Raw genomic sequence first — 21,889 nt, 5'->3', positions numbered from 1 at the left:
TGGGCTTGGGCCTTTAATTTTAGTATTTTTGAAATACATACATGCTTAATTAAAATTTCAACATTTATGGTGCAATGTATGGGGTTATTAAACACTCTTGGGTAGTGTTTTTTCAAATTTTCTGATAATTAGCACAGTAATAAACTTGAATTCTCCACAATAATAACCATTACACCATTGAACGCTTGTTGCGTGTGATTTTTTTAAAGTAAAATTAAAAAAAAAAATACGGAGAGGGATGAACTCTGCTTCTTTATTTCATAAAGAATTATTTTATAGAAGAATGTCTTTTGGTGGTCCACCGTCGTGCATTATAGAGTCTTCTGGATATGCGCTTGCTCTTAAACAAAGGTACAAAAAACAAAAATGGCCAGTCAGGGCTATGGAGACGTTGCGCCTGCATCTTACGGCCACATGAGCCCACATGAGCCCTGTGGGTGTTTGTGAGATTAGGTCCTTTGTACCCACACGGCGGGGTCTGGAACACAAATTTTGATTTAAATTTCAAATAAAAAAAAATCACGCATTTCAATGGTCTCCTCATGCTGCAGCCAACTCCAGGCTGTGTCATTCTGGTAATATATAGAGAGCACTTGCTGTCCTAAATTTTCTTATAAATTTTTCGTCAAAAATGTTTGTCTTTTTTATTAGGGATTGTGAAGCTTTGGTGCGTACTCATGCATCAGCCAACTCCAGGCTGTGTCATTCAGGCAATATATAGGTTGCACCCGCTTTCCTAAATGTTCTTAAATTTTTTTTTTAAATGGTTGTTTTTTCTTTGGGATTCTGAAGCCCTGGTGTGTACTCAATGCTGCTTCCTGCTACAATCTGTCAGCCCGTTGGTCCTGTTACAGCGTGCTACTCCGCCTCCACATCCTCCACTGTGTCTTAAGCCTCCACTGCCCGAACAAGTCTCAGTGGCCCTTCAGCATACCATGTGTGCAGGGCACGGCGGTGTCACACTGTTCTTCACATTGTTTGCCTTGGCGAAAAGTCTTGGAAACAATGGCCGTTCACGGCAATGGAGACGTTGCACCTACATCTCACGGTCACATGAGCTTTGTGGGGGCTTGTTGGATTTGGTCCTTCGTACCCACACACTGGGGTCCGGGACACTCAAAGGTTGTTTTAAATTTCAAATCAAAAAATGATGGCGCTGCTGGGCCTGGGTCTGGTAATTTCAAATTTTCTCATAGGTAGCAACCTCTATCCAAAATCCTTTTCAAAAAGTTCTAAAATTGTGGTGTTTTTGTGGGGGAATTGTGAAGCCCTGCTGTGTACTCGTGCATTAGCCAACTCCAGGCTGTGTCATTCAGGCAATATATGGGTTACTGATGCCGCTGTGGGGCCTGGGTCTGGGAATTTCAAATTTTCTCATAGGTGGCAACCGCTATCCAAAATCTTTTACAAACATTTCTAAAATTGTTGTGTTTTTTGGGGGGGAATTGTGAAGCCCTGCTGTGTACTCGGGAATCAGCCAACTCAAGGCTGTGTCATTCAGGCATGCTGCCAACATGTCCTCACTGTGTCATTCAACCATTATATGGTGTCCTCATGCTGCCAACACCTCCACGCTGTGCCATTCAGCCACTATATGGTCTCCTCATGCTGCCAACATGTCCACACTGTGCCATTCAGCCACTATATGGTCTCCTCATGCTGTCAAGACCTACACACTTTGTCATTCAGCCACTATATGGTCTCCTCATGCTGCCAACATGTCCAAACTGTGTCATTCAGCCACTATATGGTCTCCTCATGCTGCCAACACTTCCATGCTGTTACGCCGAGCGCTCCGGGTCCCTGCTCCTCCCCAGAGCGCTCACGGCGTCTCTCTCTCTGCAGCGCCCGGTCAGACCCGCTGACCGGGAGCGCTGCACTGACATTGCCGGCGGGGATGCGATTCGCATAGCGGGACGCGCCCGCTCGCGAATCGCATCCCAAGTCACTTACCCGTCCCGGTCCCCGGCTTTCATGTGCTGGCGCGCGCGGCTCCGCTCTCTAGGGCGCGCGCGCCAGCTCTCTGAGACTTAAAGGGCCAGTGCACCAATGATTGGTGCCTGGCCCAATTAGCCTATTAGCTTCCACCTGCTCCCTGGCTATATTACCTCACTTCCCCTGCACTTCCTTGCCGGATCTTGTTGCCTTGTGCCAGTGAAAGCGTTTAGTGTTGTCCAAAGCCTGTGTTTCCAGATCTCCTTCTATCCATATTGACTACGAACCTTGCCGCCTGCCCCGACCTTCTGCTACGTCTGACCTTGCCTCTGCCTAGTCCTTTTGTCCCACGCCTTCTCAGCAGTCAGAGAGGTTGAGCCGTTGCTAGTGGATACGACCTGGTTGGTACCGCCGCAGCAAGACCATCCCGCTTTGCGGCGGGCTCTGGTGAACACCAGTAGCATCTTAGAACCGGTCCACCGGCACGGTCCACGCCAATCCCTCGCTGACACAGAGGATCCACTACCAGCTAGCCGAATCGTGACAGTAGATCCGGCCATGGATCCCGCTGAGGTGCCGCTGCCAAGTCTCGCTGACCTTACCACGGTGGTCGCTCAGCAATCGCAGCAAATTGCCCAACAAGGACAGCAGCTGTCGCAGTTGACCGCAGAGTTACAGCAACTTCTGCCACTGCTACAGCAGCAACCATCTCCTCCGCCAGCTCCTGCACCTCCTCCGCAGCGAGTGGAGGCTCCTAGCCTCCGCTTGTCCCTGCCAGACAAATTTGATGGGGACTCTAGACTCTGCCGTGGATTTTTGTCTCAATGTTCCCTGCATATGGAGATGTTGTCTGACCTATTGCCTACAGAATGGTCTAAGGTGGCGTTCGTAGTGAGCCTTCTTTCTGGAAAGGCCTTGTCTTGGGCCACACCGCTTTGGGACCGCAATGATCCTGCCACAGCCACAGTCCAGTCCTTCTTCGCTGAAGTCCGTAGTGTCTTGGAGGAACCAGCTCGAGCATCTTCTGCCGAGACTGCCCTGCTGAACCTGGTCCAGGGTAATTCTTCAGTAGGCGAGTACGCCATCCGATTTCGTACTCTCGCTTCCGAATTATCTTGGAATAACGAGGCTCTCTGCGCGACCTTTAAAAAAGGCCTATCCAGTAACATCAAGGATGTGCTGGCCGCACGAGAGATTCCTGCCAACCTGCAAGTACTTATCCATTTGGCCACCCGCATTGACATGCGTTTTTCTGAGAGACACCAGGAGCTCCGCCAGGAAAAAGACCTAGATCTCTGGGCACCTCTCCCACAGTATCCTTTGCAATCTACGCCTGTGCCTCCCGCCGAGGAGGCCATGCAAGTCGATCGGTCTCGCCTGACCCAGGAAAAGAGGAATCGCCGTAGGGAAGAAAATCTTTGTCTGTACTGTGCCAGTACCGAACATTTCTTGGTGGATTGCCCTATTCGTCCTCCACGTCTAGGAAACGCACGCACGCACCCAGCTCACGTGGGTGTGGCGTCTCTTGGTACGAAGTCTGCTTCTCCACGCCTCACGGTGCCCGTGCGGATTTCTCCTTCTGCCAACTCCTCCCTCTCAGCCGTGGCCTGCTTGGACTCTGGTGCCTCTGGGAATTTTATTCTGGATTCTTTGGTGAATAAGTTCTGCATCCCGGTGACCCGTCTCGTCAAGCCGCTCTACATTTCCGCGGTCAACGAAGTTAAATTGGATTGCACCGTGCGTTACAGCACAAAACCCCTCTTAATGTGCATTGGACCCCTTCACGAAAAGATTGAATTTTACGTCCTTCCCAACTGCACCTCTGAAGTCCTCCTCGGTCTGCCATGGCTACAGCTTCATTCTCCCACCCTTGACTGGACCACCGGGGAGATCAAGAATTGGGGCTCTGCTTGCCACAAGAAATACCTCTCCTCTGCTCCCAGTCCCGTCTGTCGGGCCTCAGTGTCTCCTCCTGTGCCTGGTCTCCCCAAGGCCTATCGGGACTGTGCCGTGCCTCCTCATAGCCCCCGTCCTGGTGACACCCTGCCCCGTGCCAAGCTTCACCCTCTGCCCTCCCTCCCCATTCCCACTCCTGCTGTACTGCTTGCCTTTGAGGAAACCCTACAATCAGTCCCCGGTGTCCTCGTCCCTTGTGAAGCAGTTGCCGGACAAAAAAAGGGGGAGACCTAAGGGGGGGGGTACTGTTACGCCGAGCGCTCCGGGTCCCTGCTCCTCCCCGGAGCGCTCACGGCGTCTCTCTCTCTGCAGCGCCCCGGTCAGACCCGCTGACCAGGAGCGCTGCACTGACATTGCCGGCGGGGATGCGATTCGCATAGCGGAACGCGCCCGCTCGCGAATCGCATCCCAAGCCACTCACCTATCCCGGTCCCCGGCTGTCATGTGCTGGCGCGCGCGGCTCCGCTCTCTAGGGCGCGCGCGCGCTAGCTCTCTGAGACTTAAAGGGCCAGTGCACCAATGATTGGTGCCTGGCCCAATTAGCCTATTAGTTTCCACCTGCTCCCCGGCTATATTACCTCACTTCCCCTGCACTTCCTTGCCGGATCTTGTTGCCTTGTGCCAGTGAAAGCGTTTAGTGTTGTCCAAAGCCTGTGTTTCCAGATCTCCTACTATCCATATTGACTACGAACCTTGCCGCCTGCCCCGACCTTCTGCTACGTCTGACCTTGCCTCTGCCAAGTCCTTCTGTCCCACGCCTTCTCAGCAGTCAGCGAGGTTGAGCTGTTGCTAGTGGATACGACCTGGTTGCTACCGCCGCAGCAGGACCATCCCGCTTTGCGGCGGGCTCTGGATAACACCAGTAGCATCTTAGAACCGGTCCACCGGCACGGTCCACGCCAATCCCTCGCTGACACAGAGGATTCACTACCAGCTAGCCGAATCGTGACACATGCTGTGTCATTCAGCCACTATATGGTCTCCTCATGCTGCCAACATGTCCACACTGTGTCATTCAGCCACTATATGGTCTCCTCATGCTGCCAACACCTTTACGCTGTGCCATTCAGCCACTATATGGTTTCCTCATGCTGCCAACACCTTCATACTGTGTCATTCAGCCACTTTATGGTCTCCTCATGCTGCCAACATGTCCACACTGTGTCATTCAGCCAATATATGGTGTCCTCATGCTGCCAACACCTCCGTGCTGTGCCATTCAGCCACTATATTGTTACGCAGAGCGCTCCGGGTCCCTGCTCCTCCCCGAAGCGCTCGCGGCGTTTCTCTCCCTGCAGCGCCCCGGTCAGACCCGCTGACAGGGAGCGCTGCACTGACATTGCCGGCGGGGATGCGATTCGCATAGCTGGACGCGCCCGCTCGCGAATCGCATCCCAAGCCACTCACCTGTCCCGGTCCCCGGCTGTCATGTTCTGGCGCGCGCGGCTCCGCTCTCTTGGGCGCGCGCGCGCCAGCTCTCAGATTTAAAGGGCCTGTGCACCAATGATTGGTGTCTGGCCCAATCAGCCTAATTAGCTTCCACCTGCTCCCTGGCTATATTACCTCACTTCCCCAGCACTTCCTTGCCAGACCTTGTTGCCTTAGTGCCTTGAGAAAGCTACTACTGTGTTTACCCATACTGTGTTCCTGACCTCCTGCTATTTCTATAGACTACGAACCTTGCCGCCTGCCCCGACCTTCTGCTACGTCTGACCTTGCTTCTGCCTAGTCCTTCTGTCCCACGCCTTCTCAGCAGTCAGCGAGGTTGAGCCGTTGCCTGTGGATACGACCTGGTTGCTACCACCACAGCAAGACCATCCCGCTTTGCGGCGGGCTCTGGTGAAAACCAGTAGCAACCCTAGAACCGGTCCACCGACACGGTCCACGCCAATCCCTCGCTGACACAGAGGATCCACATCCAGCTAGCCGAATTGTGACATATATGGTCTCCTCATGCTGCCAACACCTCCATGCTGTGTCATTCAGCCACTATATGGTCTCCTCATACTGCCAACATGTCCACACTGTGTCATTCAGCCTCTATATGGTCTCCTCTTGCTGCCAACACCTCAACACTGTGCCATTTAGCCACTATATGGTCTCCTCATGCTGCCAACACCTCCATGCTGTGTCATTCAGCCACTATATGGTCTCCTCATGCTGCCAACATGTGCACACTGTGTCATTCAGCCTCTATATGGTCTCTTCTTGCCACCAACACCTCAATACTGTGCCATTTAGCCCCTGTATGGTGTCCTCATGCTGCCAACACCTCCACGCTGTGTTATTCAGCCACTATATGGTCTCCTCATGCTACCAACATGTCCATGCTGTGTCATTTAGCCACTATATAGTCTCCTCATGCTGCCAACATGTCCACACTGTGTCATTCAGCCACTATATGGTGTCCTCATGCTGCCAACACCTCCACGCTGTGCCATTCAGACACTATATGGTCTCCTCATGCTTCCAACACCTCCATGCTGTGTCATTCAGCCACTATATGGTCTCCTCATGCTTCCAACACCTCCAAGCTGTGCCATTCAGCCACAATATGGTCTCCTCATGCTGCCAACACCTCCATGCTGTGTCATTCAGCCACTATATGGTCTCCTCATGCTGCCAACATGTCCACACTGTGTCATTCAGCCACTATATGGTCTCCTCATGCTGCCAACACCTCCACGCTGTGCCATTCAGCCACTATGTGGTGTCCTCATGCTGCCAACACCTCCACGTTGTGTCATTCAGCCACTATATGGTGTCCTCATGCTGCCAACACCTCCACACTCTGCCATTCAGCGACTAAATGGTCTCCTCATGCTGCCAACACCTCCACGCTATGTCATTCAGTCACTATATGGTCTCCTGACACTGATGCCACCACCAGGCTCTGTCATTGTGCTGCTGTGCGGCAGTGATTCTAAAAGCGATGCCGGTAATCTGCATGTTATTCTGAATAACAGTATTATTTCACTACCCCAGCACACTCCATATGCGTTTTAGAACACAGCAAAGTGTTCTATACCCCTATAGAGGCTGTATGTAGGCTAGAAATAGCCTTTTTTAATATAGGTTTGCCGCGAAAAAATTTGGATCGAAACAAACTTTTTCGGAAAATTCGGCGAATCGCCCGAATCAAATTTTTGAAAAGTTCGCTCATCTCTAAATACCACCTATTAACAAGCTTACAATGATTTTTCCACAGATTTGCACATACTGTTGCTTTCTTTATCATTAAGGAAGTCAACCATAGAGAAAGATTCCCATCCCATCATTCCTGAATTTTTGTTCAACCATTTGCCTTCATTGAAATAAGTATAAAAGTCTTTCAAACCTTTCTCTTTTTCTTTTACAGGGTCCTGGATCCATGTGTGAAGACTTTTTGGGAGGTTAGAGTGTGATTCAGGAAATTTTAACAGGTGTTTATATAAGATATTATATGATTTTTTTTTATCTGAATCAATTAGGTTATATTGTAATTGTAATTTGTCAAATTATTATATCTTGTTATTTCTAAACATATCAGAGACATAGTTAATACCTAGATCTTTCCATTGAGTTATGTCCAGCTTAGGAAGGAAGGGTTGGAAGGTGTGCAATGGTATTGGGGAGTTAATAGTACCTTAAATGTTGTCTATATTCATGACTTTTGAGTTCCAGAATTTAAACCACTATCAACAGGGTCGGGGGAGACCTAGGTCTGTTGAACAATTGGATTAGCTATTTGTTAAGCAATATATCTTTCCATTCATCTATGCCGGCCATTACTGATCAAGCTTAACCCATGTTTTTTTCTGTTCTAGAGGAACCAACCATTCTAATGATTGTCTAATGATAATAGATTTATGATAGGCATGGTAGTTGGGTAGCCCCATTCCTCCAGGAGCTCAGCTACATGCGTGCAGCAGGCTCCTTGCCAAGGCCACGCCCCCCGGCTATCTCTATACAAATTAAGAGTATTATTTGTTTGCGTAATTTCGTCATCCAGGCTGATGCAAAGTTCCTCCCTTTTCTCACTTAGTGCCTGCATCATATTAAGGGAAAAATCATGTATAAGATTCTCCCACTTTTTGAAGAAAACTTCGTAATTCTTGAAAGCAGGTTCCGAACGTAGTCATAGACCTCTGGGGATGTAGATCTGCATGAATTTCAGATCCAAGTGATGTTGGATCTCATTCTTTAGTAGCCTTTACCAAATCTAGAAACATTTTAGGGAGGTCTATTTCCGGTTGTATGTCTCTAGGTTCTGTGGTGGTCTGAGTGACATTCTGGGTGTTGATCAGTTGTTTTAATGATTGCTCGATCAATTTCACCCTTTCACTTAGACGGTTGCCACAGTATTCCATATTGGTGGAGTGGTTCCAAAGTAAATTAGTAGTAAAACCTTAGGGCAGAGAATCTACGTGAGGTATGTGGGTATGGATAAAATGAAAACGTATGGAAGGAGGAAACTGGGGATGTGAGGTGAATATAGTGATGATATGAATGCTAGGCATGTATGAGTGGGATGGTAATATTGAGAGGGCAAAAATAAAAAAAATGTTATGACAAGATCCAATGATAGTGATAATAACAATTTACTAAAATTGCACTGATTTTGAATTGATGGTATTAACAGTAATATGCTATAAAATGCACTGGTTTCTAGATCACTGATAACAGAAATAATGCAAGTAAAGGAAAAATATACTGATGATAGTGATGATACCACATGGGTCACATAAATACACTTGAAAAATAAAATAAATAACCTATCCTTGGTTATTTCAATGTGGCTAACCAAAGCAGAGATCTTATTTGGAAAAATAGTCAAACTGTATGGATGAAAGCCACTATAAAATAAATGTCAGTGTATGTTACTTATCCACACTAATTGCATGTCAAAATCTAGTACTTGTAAGAGATTCCACTGTCTGTGTCGAGATGCTCCAATGCTCCTTGGTTGGTGCTGATTGGAATCCAATTTCAAAAAAACTTTGGATCCTGGTTAGCCATCCGATTGGAAGCCTCTACTGCTGGGTCCCATGATAGGTAAAATCTAACGCAGACAAAAAGATAGAGCAGAGCTTCTCCTAAGTACAGTTTGTCTGTAACAAAGTGATGTAACAGAGAACAGAGGTTGCACCGATCAGGCGTGTGCTCACCTTGTGGGGGAAAAAATTCCCATAAGAACCAGGGACCACACCCCTCTTGACTCCATACTAGGCATCACAGCCCATGCTTTAACCATCCATGATATTGGGTACAGTCCCATTCCCATTTATATTAATTCCCCCTGATTTTATTATAACTCTCTCATAGGAGTTTAAACAAACTCTGTCTGTTATACCTGCCCTGACATTCACTAACTATACGCACCTTTTAATTTCCCCTGTAACTGCCAGACATCCAACACAAGCACAAGCGCACAGCCTATAGGAGTTGTCACAGTTCCGACTGCGCACAGCAATGCACATGTGCCCACTTTACATCTGAAGAATCCTCCGCTGACACTGGACACTATCCCTGGACTTATACATCCCCCCCCCATACATTTCAGTTACCGGCAGTATCCTCCCTAGTGTTTTTTCTCCATCCCCAGGTAAGAACAGCATAACTTTGGCGCCCACCTGTTTATATGCCCACACCATCTAACAGCTGCATGTGACATCTAGACGCTACACGGCGGACAATAACTTAATATGTTTTCTCATATATTTTCTAAGTTTTTATCTGATCTGTCAATGTCAACTTTTTAATATGTTTTTATCATATGAATTGTATTTGTTTACATGTCATCACCCCAAAAGGTGTTTTGGTTACGTCACACGGGGCGTTCCGGTACCCGGGCTGCTCGCTGGTTTTTACTGTTTTTAAGCAGCACTTGTTCATTAAGCCATTGTTCATTGAGAAAGAGGCAACAGCCTCGAAAAGCGTCTGATTTTAGCCCAATAAAAAAGTTTATATCCATAACTGGATGCCTGTCTCTCCTTACGTAACACGCCTGAGTATCCTGGCATTTTTTCCTGCTCAACTACCTGATGTCCATACGAAGAGCTAGGGAGAACAGAGAATAAATATCAACGGGGAGAGTGGGCAACCCTGGTGGGTACCATTAGTGATAGAGAAGCTAGATGAAAGTGTGCCATTCGTAAACACTCTAGCGTTTGGGGTCGTGTAAAGAGCTTGGATAGCCCTAATTATGGGACCATGAAGGCCCATGCCCTGGAGCCCCGAAAAAGCGAACTACCAATGAATGTGATCAAAAGCCTTCTCGGCATCCAGGGACGAGAAAATAGATGGAATTTTGCTATAATCCACATGATGCAATAAATTAATTACTCTTCTGGTGTTCTCAAAGGCATGCCTACCCTTAAAGTCAACTTAGTTACATAGTTACATAGTTAGTACTGTCGAAAAAAGACATATGTCCATCAAGTTCAACCAGGGAATTGAAGGGTAGGGGTGTGGCGCGATATTGGGGAAGGGATGGGATTTTATATTTCTTCATAAGCATTAATGTTATTTTGTTCCAGGAATGTATCTAATCCTGTTTTAAAGCTGTTAATTGTTCCTGCTGTGACAAGTTCCTGAGGTAGACCGTTCCATAGATTCACAGTCCTCACGGTAAAGAAGGCGTGTCGCCCCTAACTTGGTCATTTGATTCTAGAATGAGGAATTAATGGGGCAAGACAAATAGCTTAGTGTAGATTTTTATGTCCACATTCAAAAGTTGCTTGGCTTATCAGGCGTTTTACCAAGCTTGGGAAGGGTAACTATGATGGCCTCCAGGTTTTCTCTAGGTAAAGAACCTGTGTCCATAGCATTGGAAAAGAATGCTAAGATATGAGGAATGAGTAGTGTGGAAAACTCTTAATAATAGCCATTGGTCAGACCATCAGTGCCAGGGGATTTGCCATTGGATAGGAGTTTAATAATACTGGTAATTTAATTTTCCGAAAATGGCTTGTTTAAAGCGTTCAATTGAATTGGGGAAAGGGAGGGTAGTGTCAAGTGTTCTAAGTATGCCCTTATATCAGCTTGAGAGGGTTGGTGGACAGTCTGATCCTCTGCTAAGTTATAGAGTTTAATGACATAAAGGAATCTGCAATAGCCTCTGCATGATACATTTTATGGGAGGAGGTGTCATTCCATATACAGTGGTACACAGTGGTACAGTGGACATACAATGGTAATCCGTTCCAAATGAACAATTGTTTGTTGAAACCATCGTATGTTGAGGGATCCGTGCAATGTAAAGAATAGGAAGCTGTACTCACCTGTCCCCGCCGCTCCGGACCATCACCGATCGTCACAGCTGCCCTGGATGTTGCGCTCCATCGCTGTCGCCGCGTCCCTGTGATGTCCCCGCCGCTCCGGAACGTCTCTGCTGCCCGGGATCGTCGCTCTCACGTCGCCGTCATCACATCACTACGCACGCCGCTCCTATTGCATGACGGGACGGCGAGCACGGCGACGTGATGACGACGATGGAGAGCACCGGCGATGGAGGGGATCCTGAAGAGGACACTCCGGAGCCCAGAGGACAGGTAGGAGACCATCACCGGAGCACACAGGGCACCGTAAACGGCTATCCGGTGGCAGCTGAAGCAGTCAGCGCTGCCGGATAGCCGTTTATGCGATGGCCCGATATACAAAAGCATCATATGTTGATGCTGCCTTCAACATGCGATGGCCTCTCAGAGGTTGAAATTGTCATGACATGTTGAAATTATCGTATGTCGGGGCCAGCGTAGGTCGGGGGGGTCACTGAATAAGGTATCTTAGATTTTTTATGGCATTCTCTCAAGTGAGTGGCCAACAATTCACAAGTCTTATTATTGTATGCATAGTATCGCGCTTTCAGCTTATGCAAGTTCCTCACATAATCATCATAGTTAGGCGAAGTGACTCCACAGTTGGGGGGGATGGGGATGTTTTATTTAAGTCCTCTACTCGTTTTTATTCTTCTAATAGGGCATTAAGTGCTGCCGATTGTTTCTTTAAAAAATGTGACCCCATTTAATAAAAGAACATCTAATGACTGCCTTATGGGCATTCCATAAAGTGGTTTTAGAGACCTAACTAGTAGCATTAATTGAAAAATATGTACATAAGTCAGCTATCAATTCAGTTCTATAGGTAAGATGTCTAATCAGAAACTCATTACACCGCCAGATGTAGGTAGGAGAAGGCTTATCACATTCAGTTAATTCTAGTGTGATAGGGCTATGATCTGACCAGCTTGGAGCAATGGATGAGGATTTAAGCATCTCTAGCAGAGCTCTATTTATAAAGATCAAGTAAATTCTCAAATAACTGTTAGGCTAGGTTCAGACTATGGAAATTTCGCCTGCAATTCCTCTCTGAAATTGCAGGCGGAAATTCCGCTTGCTAAAACATATAGTGTAGTGAATGGGTTTCCGTTCACAAATTCAAACTTCGGAATTTGTGAAGCGGAATTTGTGAACGGAAAATCCGCTTGGAAATTTCTGCCTGAAGAATGGCGTTGCTCTTTCTTCAGATGGAAATCCGCGCAGAACACATTGCAGTCTATGGAGACTGCAGTGTCTGCGCGGTCTTAGCGCCGACTGATTCAGTCAGCACCGGCCGCACTCTTAATCTCCGCACTCTTAATTTTCTGCCCGGAGATTCCGTAGTCTGAACCTAGCCTTAGAGGGGACAGAATGGAATGAATATTCCCTTTCATTGGCGTGGAGCAACCGCCAAGCATCATATTCTCCTCCCTTATGGAATATAGGTTCTAGGGAGATAGGACATCTCTTGCCTGAGCAAGACAGGCCTACTGATTGGTTCGGAACTGCATTGAAGTCCCCTGTTAAAATTATGTGACCCTTTTTTATGCTTATTTAGTATGCAAATTACCTTTCTAAGGAACGCCAATTGCCTCCTGTTCGAGGCATACACAGACATAGTATATTCAATGTTATTAATGGAACACAGTAACAGTACATAACGTATTCATCATTTGGAACGTTACAGAGTTCCTTACCGCCACCAAATCCCCTCTAGCCTTAGATGAAAAATATGATTGATAAATGTGCAGGAATATAACCTGTTTAATACAAAATGCATCAGAAGCTTGTAAGTGTGTTTCCTGAACACATAGCATGTCACAGGACAAGGCTTTTGCTTCAGCCCATAGATAAGACCTCTTTTGAGAGGCATTTAAACCATTTACTTTGCCGGTAAAGAGGCATATGATATATAATGAAGGCTGGAAGAAGAGGTTCTCAATAGAATAACTAGAGACCATCCTTTAATGCAATGGCCCTATCTCTTGGCGACTCTGGAGGTAATGGGCTTTGGCCTCAAAATGTATTTAATGGGTTCAGATGATGTATAAACAGCCCCTTGAGCGAATCAGAGTAAATAGCAAGATTTCCAAAAGCTTCCCGTTATTTTGCGGGACACGGCAGGGACGCCCCATGTCTCCTTTGCTATTCGCAATTGCAATGGAACCACTGGTGGAACAAGTTTGTTCTGCCACTGGGATAATAGGCTTTCAATACAGTACATATATAAGCAAGGTAGCATTATATGCAGATGATGTGCTGCTATTTGTTAAAGAAACCGGTCCCTCATTGCAAGTAGCAATAAACCTGATTATGCGATATGGGAAGCTCCTGGGAATAATGATAAACTGGGACAAATTATTTCTAATGCTCTTGGACCTTTCAACATCTCAGGTCCAAGTAGAAGGGAATATTATTATTAATTGCATTACCCAAATGAAATATTGGGGATTGGAGGTGTCAACTTCAATCCAGGATTTTGAGAGGCTTAATGTAACCCCCCTTCTGGATAGATTTAAGCAAAAAAGTGCTGCATGGATAAAGTTACCTCTCTCTCCGGTTGGTAGAGTAAAACTTATTAAAATGATTCTAATGCCCCAACTATTATACATATTATATAACTCCCAGGTATGGTTACCATTTAAACTTTTTCAAAGTATTAATACCCAATTCAGGGAACTGATTTGGAATGGAAGACAGCCTAAATTAAAACTAGAGATTTTACAACGTCCTAAACAGGAAGACGGACTTGCTCTATCCAACCCATGGTTTTATTTTTTGGCATCACAATGCCAACACTTTGTGGGCTGGGATACAAGAAATGCTGAGAATAGCTCTGCCTTGGTTATGTCCAGATATTTATCTTCTAATAACTTGGTGATGTCCCTTGAGAAAGGAGACCTGAAAGCATCTAAATTATTTCTCCCGACTGTTGTTCTGGTGAACAAAGTCTGGAACAAAGTGAAACAGGTTAGAGTGGTAGGAAAGATTAATCAATACACACCATTCTGGGGAAATTATATTTTGAAAGAGGTAGAAAAACTGCAGGGATTTGAAAACTGGAAAAGGGTGGGAGTGTTGTGGGTAAAGGACCTATATAAAAATTGTAACTTTCTTTCATTCTTGGAGTTCCAGGAGGACTTCCTTCTGCCTCCACAATCCCTCTTCCAATACCTGAAGTTAAGACATGCCGTAATGGCACAGAATAAATTAATGAATCTTGAAGTAAATAGTGAACTTGTTTTGGATTTAATTCTGAACAATAAGGATAAGAAAGGATCTCTCTCTAAAATACAGTATATCAATTATTAGCAATTACGGTAAGAACTGGGAGACTTATCAGGTAGCTGCCTTCTGGAGATGGCAAGTTTAGGTGGGAGTGTCAGATGCAGAATGGAAGTCCATCCTGAAATCTGTTTCGAGCCAATCTATGGGAGAGGGGGCCAGAATCTCCCAGCTATACATTCTATACAGAGCATATCAGACCCCAGCATTTCTCTTCAAGATTGGTTTCTCAAAGGATTCTAGATGACCACGTTGTTCCAATCCTGATGCAGATATTACGCATATGCTTTGGGAATGCTCCCACATACAAAGATATTGGTAATCAATTTTGAGCTATATTGGTAAAATAACCTCCCTTGAGATTCCACTAGAATTAAAGACTTGTATTTTGGGTTATATTGATGATATTAATATGGAAGTGAATTCTAAAACTGCACTTGGCATGATGCTATTTATTGCTAGAAAGTTGGTTGCGCAGCACTGGAGGGATTCAATCCCCCCACCCGACACTGGATCAATTTATTAGGAAAAAGGAGATAATTGTAGACTGGGAGAGAGCTATTTATTATAAAAGGGGTTCTGGAGGAAAATTTATCCAGATTTGGACATGCTGGATGAGTAGAGATTGAGAGGAAATTCCACCCCCCCCCCCTATTTTTTTTTTTCCCTGACCCCCTTTTCTCTACTGAAGCACAATAGGATAGGCATAGGATAGATTTGGTGGGTGGGTATGGGAAAAGTAATAGAGAAAGGAAGAAGTATTTCTATTTTTCATGATATATTCTGTATTGAATTTTTTTGTATTATTTGTAAAATGGGGAAAAAAATAAAAGAGACTTATTCCTCTTATGTTGTACATTTTGACAATATTGATTTAATAAAGATTTTAAAAAAATCCTTTTTAAGCAAGAAGTAGAGAGAAGGGGGTAGGGAGAACAAAATAAAACATAAAAGCAACAAACAACCCCTCTAAGAACTAAGAAGCTAATAGAGTTAAGTATGTGGTGAATTTCGATCATCAGAGATCGAGTGGGGAAAAGAATTGTCCCTTGCAGGCAGCCGGAGAGAAAAAACATTCAACATGAGCCTGCTCCTCTTCACGGCTGACCCTTTTTGTGGTTTCCAACAACCTTCCGATCAGGTAGTAGGGGAAGAAGCATTATCATCAACCGGAATATCTGCTTCTATGCCCCAGGAGGCCAGCAAGCGGGCACCATTTACTAACGATCTAATAAGATGTAGACTGTTATTTCTATGAATGAGGAGACAAGTAGGGATGCCCCCTTTGGACATCACCTTGTGATCACGAAGTGCAACTTTGTCAGGGTGAAGCTTCCTGCGCATCTGAAGAGTATCCGCTTACAGATCAGTGTACAGGGAAATCATACAAGATTTGTCCGGGATGGAGTCCTTTTGTCTAGTGACTGCCATCAGAGCTTCTTTACTGTGGAAAAAATTTACTCTGACCAGCACGTTTCTTGGTACATCATCCGCCAGGTGTTGAGGGCGGGGGACCCTATGGGTCCTATCCAACAAGAGATCTCTTTGCGGTGTACTGGGTAGACATAAAATATTTGAGGTAGGCCTGTAATCCTTTAGCTGAAACCTCCTCCGGTATGCCTCTAATTTTAATATTATTTCTGCGCGACCTATCATCTAGGTCTGCTACCTTCACACGCAGTTCCTTTAGAAATAAAATAAATAAAATAAAATCACAACTCACAGATTGATGCAGGTCGGTGGAGGCATAGTCCTCATCCTCTGCTGCTGAAGACAAGCGAGGTATTTGCTTGACCGTGCTACTGGATGCAGGGGAGGAAGGAGCTGAAATTGAGTGAGACGCGCTATGTTGCAATGGCGGAGCATCGGAGGCTTCCTTGTCTGCTTGAGGTGGCAAGAAGTTGTGGGTGACCAGCAGTTCCAGGTGAAGGAGGCAGAGAGGCACTGCGATGGGAGTAAGAGGCTGAAGACGTGAGGTGTGGGTCAGCATTGTCTGCTGTGAGCACACACTGAGAGGTAAGCCCGGCACCATCTTACAGAAAGCTGCCTTGGGGAGTGGAGTAAATATTTGTTAGTTTCTTTGGTTTCCCGTAGTTTTTATTCCCCCTTCTTGATGCCATGTGGAGCAGGAGAGTTTTAAGAAGGGATTAGTGCTAAGAAACACTGTCGGAGCAGGGTCAGAGTCGCTTAGAAAATCGCTTTTGCAGGAGCTGGCGGATCATGGGCCATCTCTCACTATGGCCAAGCCATGCCCCAACACACAATTTTCAGCTTCCTGCAGCACCTTTCTGCAACTATCCCGAGTCCCCGGTTTTTGGGCTCCGCGTCACAGGCTTGAAACAATAGTTGCAGAGAGGAGATACAGGAAGTGGAGGATTATGTGTGCTGGTTCCCTTCTTTACTAAATAGGCTGATGGGCGAATGTAGGATGGACAACCAGGAAATGTTTATTAAAAAAAAATTCAAATCAACTGGCTCCAGAAAGTTAAACAGATTTTTAAATTACTTCCATTCAAACTGTTGAATCCTTCCAGTACTTATCAGCTGCTGTATACTACAGAGGAAGATGAGTTGTTATTTACTGATTGACCACAAAGCTCTTTGCTGACACCTCTGTGTCAGGAACTGTCCAGAGTAGGAACAAATACCCATAGCAAACCTCTCCTGCTCCGGATGGTTCCTGACTTGGACAGAGGTGTCAGCAGAGAGCACTGTGGTCAGACCGAAAAGAACTACTCATTTTCCTCTGGAGCATACAGCAGGTGATAAGTACTGGAAGGGTTAAGATTTTTTTAATACAATTAATTAAAAAATCTGTTTAACTTTCTGGCACCAGTTGATTTGAAAAAAACAAAACAAAACATTTTTTCGACTAAAGTACCCCTTTAAATACAATAAAAAGCTACTCTTAGCCTCTGCAAAACTTAGCCTCTAGCCTACCCAAAAAACTCTCTGTCAAAATACTATGAATCCCTTACACAAAACACACAGATGGCCTCCAGTCTGATCCCCTCCTCCTCATTAACTCCCTCCCTAATCTAACACACAAGTCATCTTCTTCCCCATTTTTTTTTCTTATTCAAATAATCGATTAACCGAAAAAATATTAACAACCAAGCCCTATAATTAAACTGACAAAGTTTTGGATGAAAAAAAAAATTTGTAAAATTATCACAACCTGGGGGCCATAATAGGCCACATCTTTAATCCCTTAAGGACGCAGCATTTTTCCGTTTTTGCATTTTCATTTTCTCCTCATCACCTTCTAAAAATAATAACGCTTTCAATTTTGCACCTAAAAATCCATATGATGGCTTATTTTTTGTGCCACCAATTCTACTTTGAAGTGACATTAGTCATTTTATCAAAAACTCCACTGCGAAACGGAAAAAAAAATAATTGTGCGACAAAATTGAAGAAAAAATGTAATTTTGTCAATTTTGGGGGCTTCCGTTTCTACGCAGTGCATTTTTTTGTAAAAATAACACCTTATCTTTATTCTGTAGGTCCATACGGTTAAAATGATACCCTACTTAGGGTGGTTTCACACCACGTTTTGTACTTACGGTTCCTGTATACGGCTGCGAGGAGGGGGCGGGACTTAATCGCGGCGCCCGCACTCAGCCGTATAGGGGAACCGTATTTAATGCATGTCTATGAGCAGATCGGAGAGAACCACAGCCTCCGGTCGGCTGCATTTTCGGTCGTATGCAGTTTCCCGACCGCAGGCAAAAACGTGGTCGACCGCGTTTTTGCCTACGGTCGGGAAAGCGTATACGGCCGAAAACGCAGCCAACCGGAGGCTGCGGTTCACTTCGGTCAGCTCATAGACATGCAATAAATACGGTTCCCCTATACGTCAGAGTGGGCGCCGCGATTAAGCCCCACCTCCCCTCCTCCCAGCCATATACGGGAACCGTAAGTACAAAACATGGTGTGAAACCACCCTTATATAGATTGGATATTGTCGTACTTCGGAAGAAAATCATAACTACATGCAGGAAAATTTATATGTTAAAAATTTTCATCTTCTAACCCCTATAATTTTTTTAGTTTTCCGTGTACAGGCCGGCATGAGGACTCATTTTTTGCGCCGCGTTCTGAAGTTTTTATTGGTACCAATTTTGTATTGATCAGACTTTTTGATCGCTTTTTATTCATTTTTTCATGATATAAAAAGTGACCAAAAATACACAATTTTGGACTTTGTAATTTTTTTTTCGCACGCGGCGATACCACATATGTTTACTTTTATTTACACAGTTTTTTTATGGAAAAGGGGGGTGATTCAAACTTTTAATAGGGAAGGGGTTAAATGACCTTTGTTAACTTTTTTTTCCACTTTTTTTTTGCAGTGTTATAGCTCCCATAGGGACCTATAACACTGCACACACTGATCTCCTATGCTGATCCCTGCAAAGCCATAGCATAGATAGGGGCTTGATTGCTCAAGCCTGTAGCTCAGGCTTGGAGCAATCAATCGACGATCGGACGCTGCGGAGAGAGGTAAGGAGACCTCCGCCTGCGTCCCAGCCGATAGGAACATCGCGATTTTATCGCGATGTCCCGATCAGCCCGACTGAGCTGCCGGGAACCGTTTACTTTCGTTTTCAGACGCGGCAGTCAACTTTGATCGCCGCGTCTGAAGGGTTAACAGCGCGCGGCACAACGATCGATGCCGCGCGCTGTTAGCCCAGGGTCCCGGCTATTGTTAGCAGCCGGGACTGACCCGGTGTTAAGGCGGGTCACAGCGTTTTTCACACCGGGACCGTGCTTAGGGCGTACAGGTAAGCCTTAAGTCCTTAAGAGGTTAATGGAAATCTGTACCGGCAGGTTGGGGCAGGTGAAACTGATGACAGACAGGTAATGCAGGTGACACTCATGACCACGATACTTACCTGATCCCGTTCCGTGCTCTGGTTCTCCCGCTATCATCCTCAGTATCTTCTGCTCCGCGGCTGACTTGGAGTATGGACAGAGCTTCATGACGTCACTGTTCCTGCTTCTCTGCTGGGTCCCACTGCTAGCAAACAGCAGCGATGATGTCATGAAGCTCCACCCATGCTCCAAGTCAGCCACAAAACGGTAGATACCAAAGAAGATAGCGGGAGAACCGGAGCATGAAATGGGATCAGGTAAGTACCATTGCCATCATTGTCACCTGCACTACCTGTCTGTACTGACAGGTTAGTGCAGGCTAAACGGATGACAGATTTCCTTTAAGAGGTTAATCTGTGGAGGAATCTAGCAGCAAGTGATCTATTCCCTGTAGAGGAAGTACTGGAGGAATAAAGTTGTGCATATAAGCCGTGAATGGATTTTCTATACCAGACAACCCTATGTGTTGTCATATTTTAACATATGTTATGAGATTAGAGTCATAGGATGACATAGGTCTCTGGTGTCTGACCTTCAAATAACAGAAGCACTACTAAAATGTGCTATTCTGAAAATGTAAGGTAGCATATTTGCTTATCCATAGTTATTGGTTGTGCTGAGAAGTAACATAGCACATCTATTTGGTAAAGAAAGAATCTTTACCATACAAACCATACTAAGCATAAGTACTTACCAGAGGGCAGAGGTCTAGTTCTCTTATAGTTGGCTTGCTTTTTCCCCTGCTAATGGGGCACATTCCATCTTCCACTGCCCGAAATAATACTGGGTTTAGGTCTCCATACTCCCCTGATGCTATTTCAATAACTATGTAGGCAGAAAGAAAACAAGATTACAGGTTGCAGAAAAAAAAAAAAGTACACAGAGAGACATAAATGAAATCTGAAGTCAGGGTCACCAACGCTAACCTGAACATACAGGTAGATAGTGTGGGTGCACCTTTTTATAATGCCTCTTACTGGTTGAAGATCGGTGCAGCCATTCACGAGTAGAGATGAGCGAGCCGAGCAAACCCAGATTTCACCCGAATTTCGTGGTGGCCCAATAATTACACAAGGGATGGGAAACATGACATGTTGGCATCTACAGGAAAGGAGGAAGCACTGGGGCAGTGAGATGCCATAAGGGTACCTTGCATGGCTTGGAGCTATTACATTACCCCAGGTCAATACAATGATTTGCTGGTTTATGTGTATATCAGCTCCCAGGCCAATAGGACACAGCCTAATAGACACCAGTAAAGCCCTATGTACTGCGTGCAGCCAACATTTTGAAGAGAGAGCTAGCACTATTGAGAGCCTTTACAAACTCTAATCTGTACAATTACACAGCTGAGCACAGCATTAGTCTGTGGACTGGTCTCACATAGGGGCCTCCTGTCAGTAATTGCTGAAGTCTGTTGTTGCACTACAAATTCCAGAAACAGTGATGCAGGCCAGATAAACAATCCCATAACTAGCAGAGAAAAGCTTTAATCTATGGGTTGATTTCACATAGGGGCCTACTGTCAGTAGTTGCAGAAGTCTGTTGTTGCTCTACAAATTCCAGCAAGCAGTGATGCAGACCAGTAAAAACTATCACATACAAATATCTAGCAAATTTAGCAAAGCAGTGGGCAATTTGTATTAAAAGTATTGTGTACATAGTACTGCGGCATCACCATCTAAGTGTCAGTTACGTGTCAGTACTTCCTCATGAACAAGCCCTTCTTTGTTGTGCAAATCTCAATTCTGACTCAAACTTAAAAAGTTACATTTTCCTCAAAAGCGACATTTTTTCAAGCCTTCAGTCCTGACTTCATGAACAAGTCCTCTGTTATGCAAATGTCAACTGACTAAAACTTACTAAACTGACTAAAAATGAAAACTCAGACTCTGAATTAGCTATGAGCTAGATATTAAATGAGGTTATCTCATAAAAATTTGTGTTTTTTTTATTTTTTTTTTATTGATTGTCAAGGAATTTGTTAAAATTTTTTCAAAACTAGCAGCCCAGACTCTTCTGCTCACTTCATAAATAAGGCTCTCTCTGGTGAAGTAAATTTGTTAAAAATGTACATTATTTTTTGCCAAATTAAACGTCCAGAAATGTTGTTTATTTATAAACTGTATTTTATTAAGGTTATTTTGCATAAATATTGTGAGAAGGTAAAAGGCATGGTGGTTGATGGGTGATGGTGGTTGATGGGCGATGGTGGTTGATGTCAGTAAGGCTCCTGGCCTTGGTGAAGTAATTTTTTCAGTTTCTGTGCTGCGATGCAGACTGGAAGGCCAATCCGGGACGGCTATTACTGGGAATGGTCAAGTGTAGGGTGGGGATCATTTGTTGGCCTTAAAGGCAGCCTGCTTCACCAGCTGAGGGGGATTTTGCTAATTGCAGCTCACACTGCCAGAGAGAGCTGAGAATGGAGTTCTTCCCTGACAGTTTGGAAGCTGGTGAGCAGCCTGCCGTGAGGCCTGGAAAAGACTTGCTTGATGCCGCATGGCATGGTCTCAGGTGTGAACAAACACCTAAGGAAT

At 45.2% G+C, this 21,889-nt stretch overlaps 1 protein-coding gene and 1 long non-coding RNA gene across 12 annotated transcripts in view; one reads left to right on the top strand and one right to left on the bottom strand.

Annotated features, from left to right (window-relative positions):
* Nucleotides 1-9,410, top strand: part of LOC130294047 (uncharacterized) — a 58,337-nt gene extending 48,927 nt beyond the window's left edge. Inside the window, exons 2-3 of the long non-coding RNA XR_008848367.1 lie at nucleotides 7,250-7,313; nucleotides 9,279-9,410. This is a non-coding gene — a long non-coding RNA (uncharacterized LOC130294047). The remainder of the gene's footprint in view (nucleotides 1-7,249; nucleotides 7,314-9,278) is intronic.
* Nucleotides 1-21,889, bottom strand: part of ABCG4 (ATP binding cassette subfamily G member 4) — a 522,357-nt gene that overhangs the window by 274,405 nt on the left and 226,063 nt on the right. For all 11 annotated transcript variants that reach the window (XM_056543428.1, XM_056543421.1, XM_056543422.1 and 8 more), the window contains one exon: nucleotides 20,047-20,177. In XM_056543428.1, coding sequence (XP_056399403.1) covers nucleotides 20,047-20,177 — 131 coding nt within the window. The remainder of the gene's footprint in view (nucleotides 1-20,046; nucleotides 20,178-21,889) is intronic.

This window comes from Hyla sarda, chromosome 10, assembly GCF_029499605.1.
Source record: "Hyla sarda isolate aHylSar1 chromosome 10, aHylSar1.hap1, whole genome shotgun sequence".
Lineage (NCBI taxonomy): Eukaryota > Metazoa > Chordata > Amphibia > Anura > Hylidae > Hyla > Hyla sarda.
Note: the sequence above shows the minus strand (reverse complement) of the source record. Positions and strands in the feature narration are given on the sequence as shown.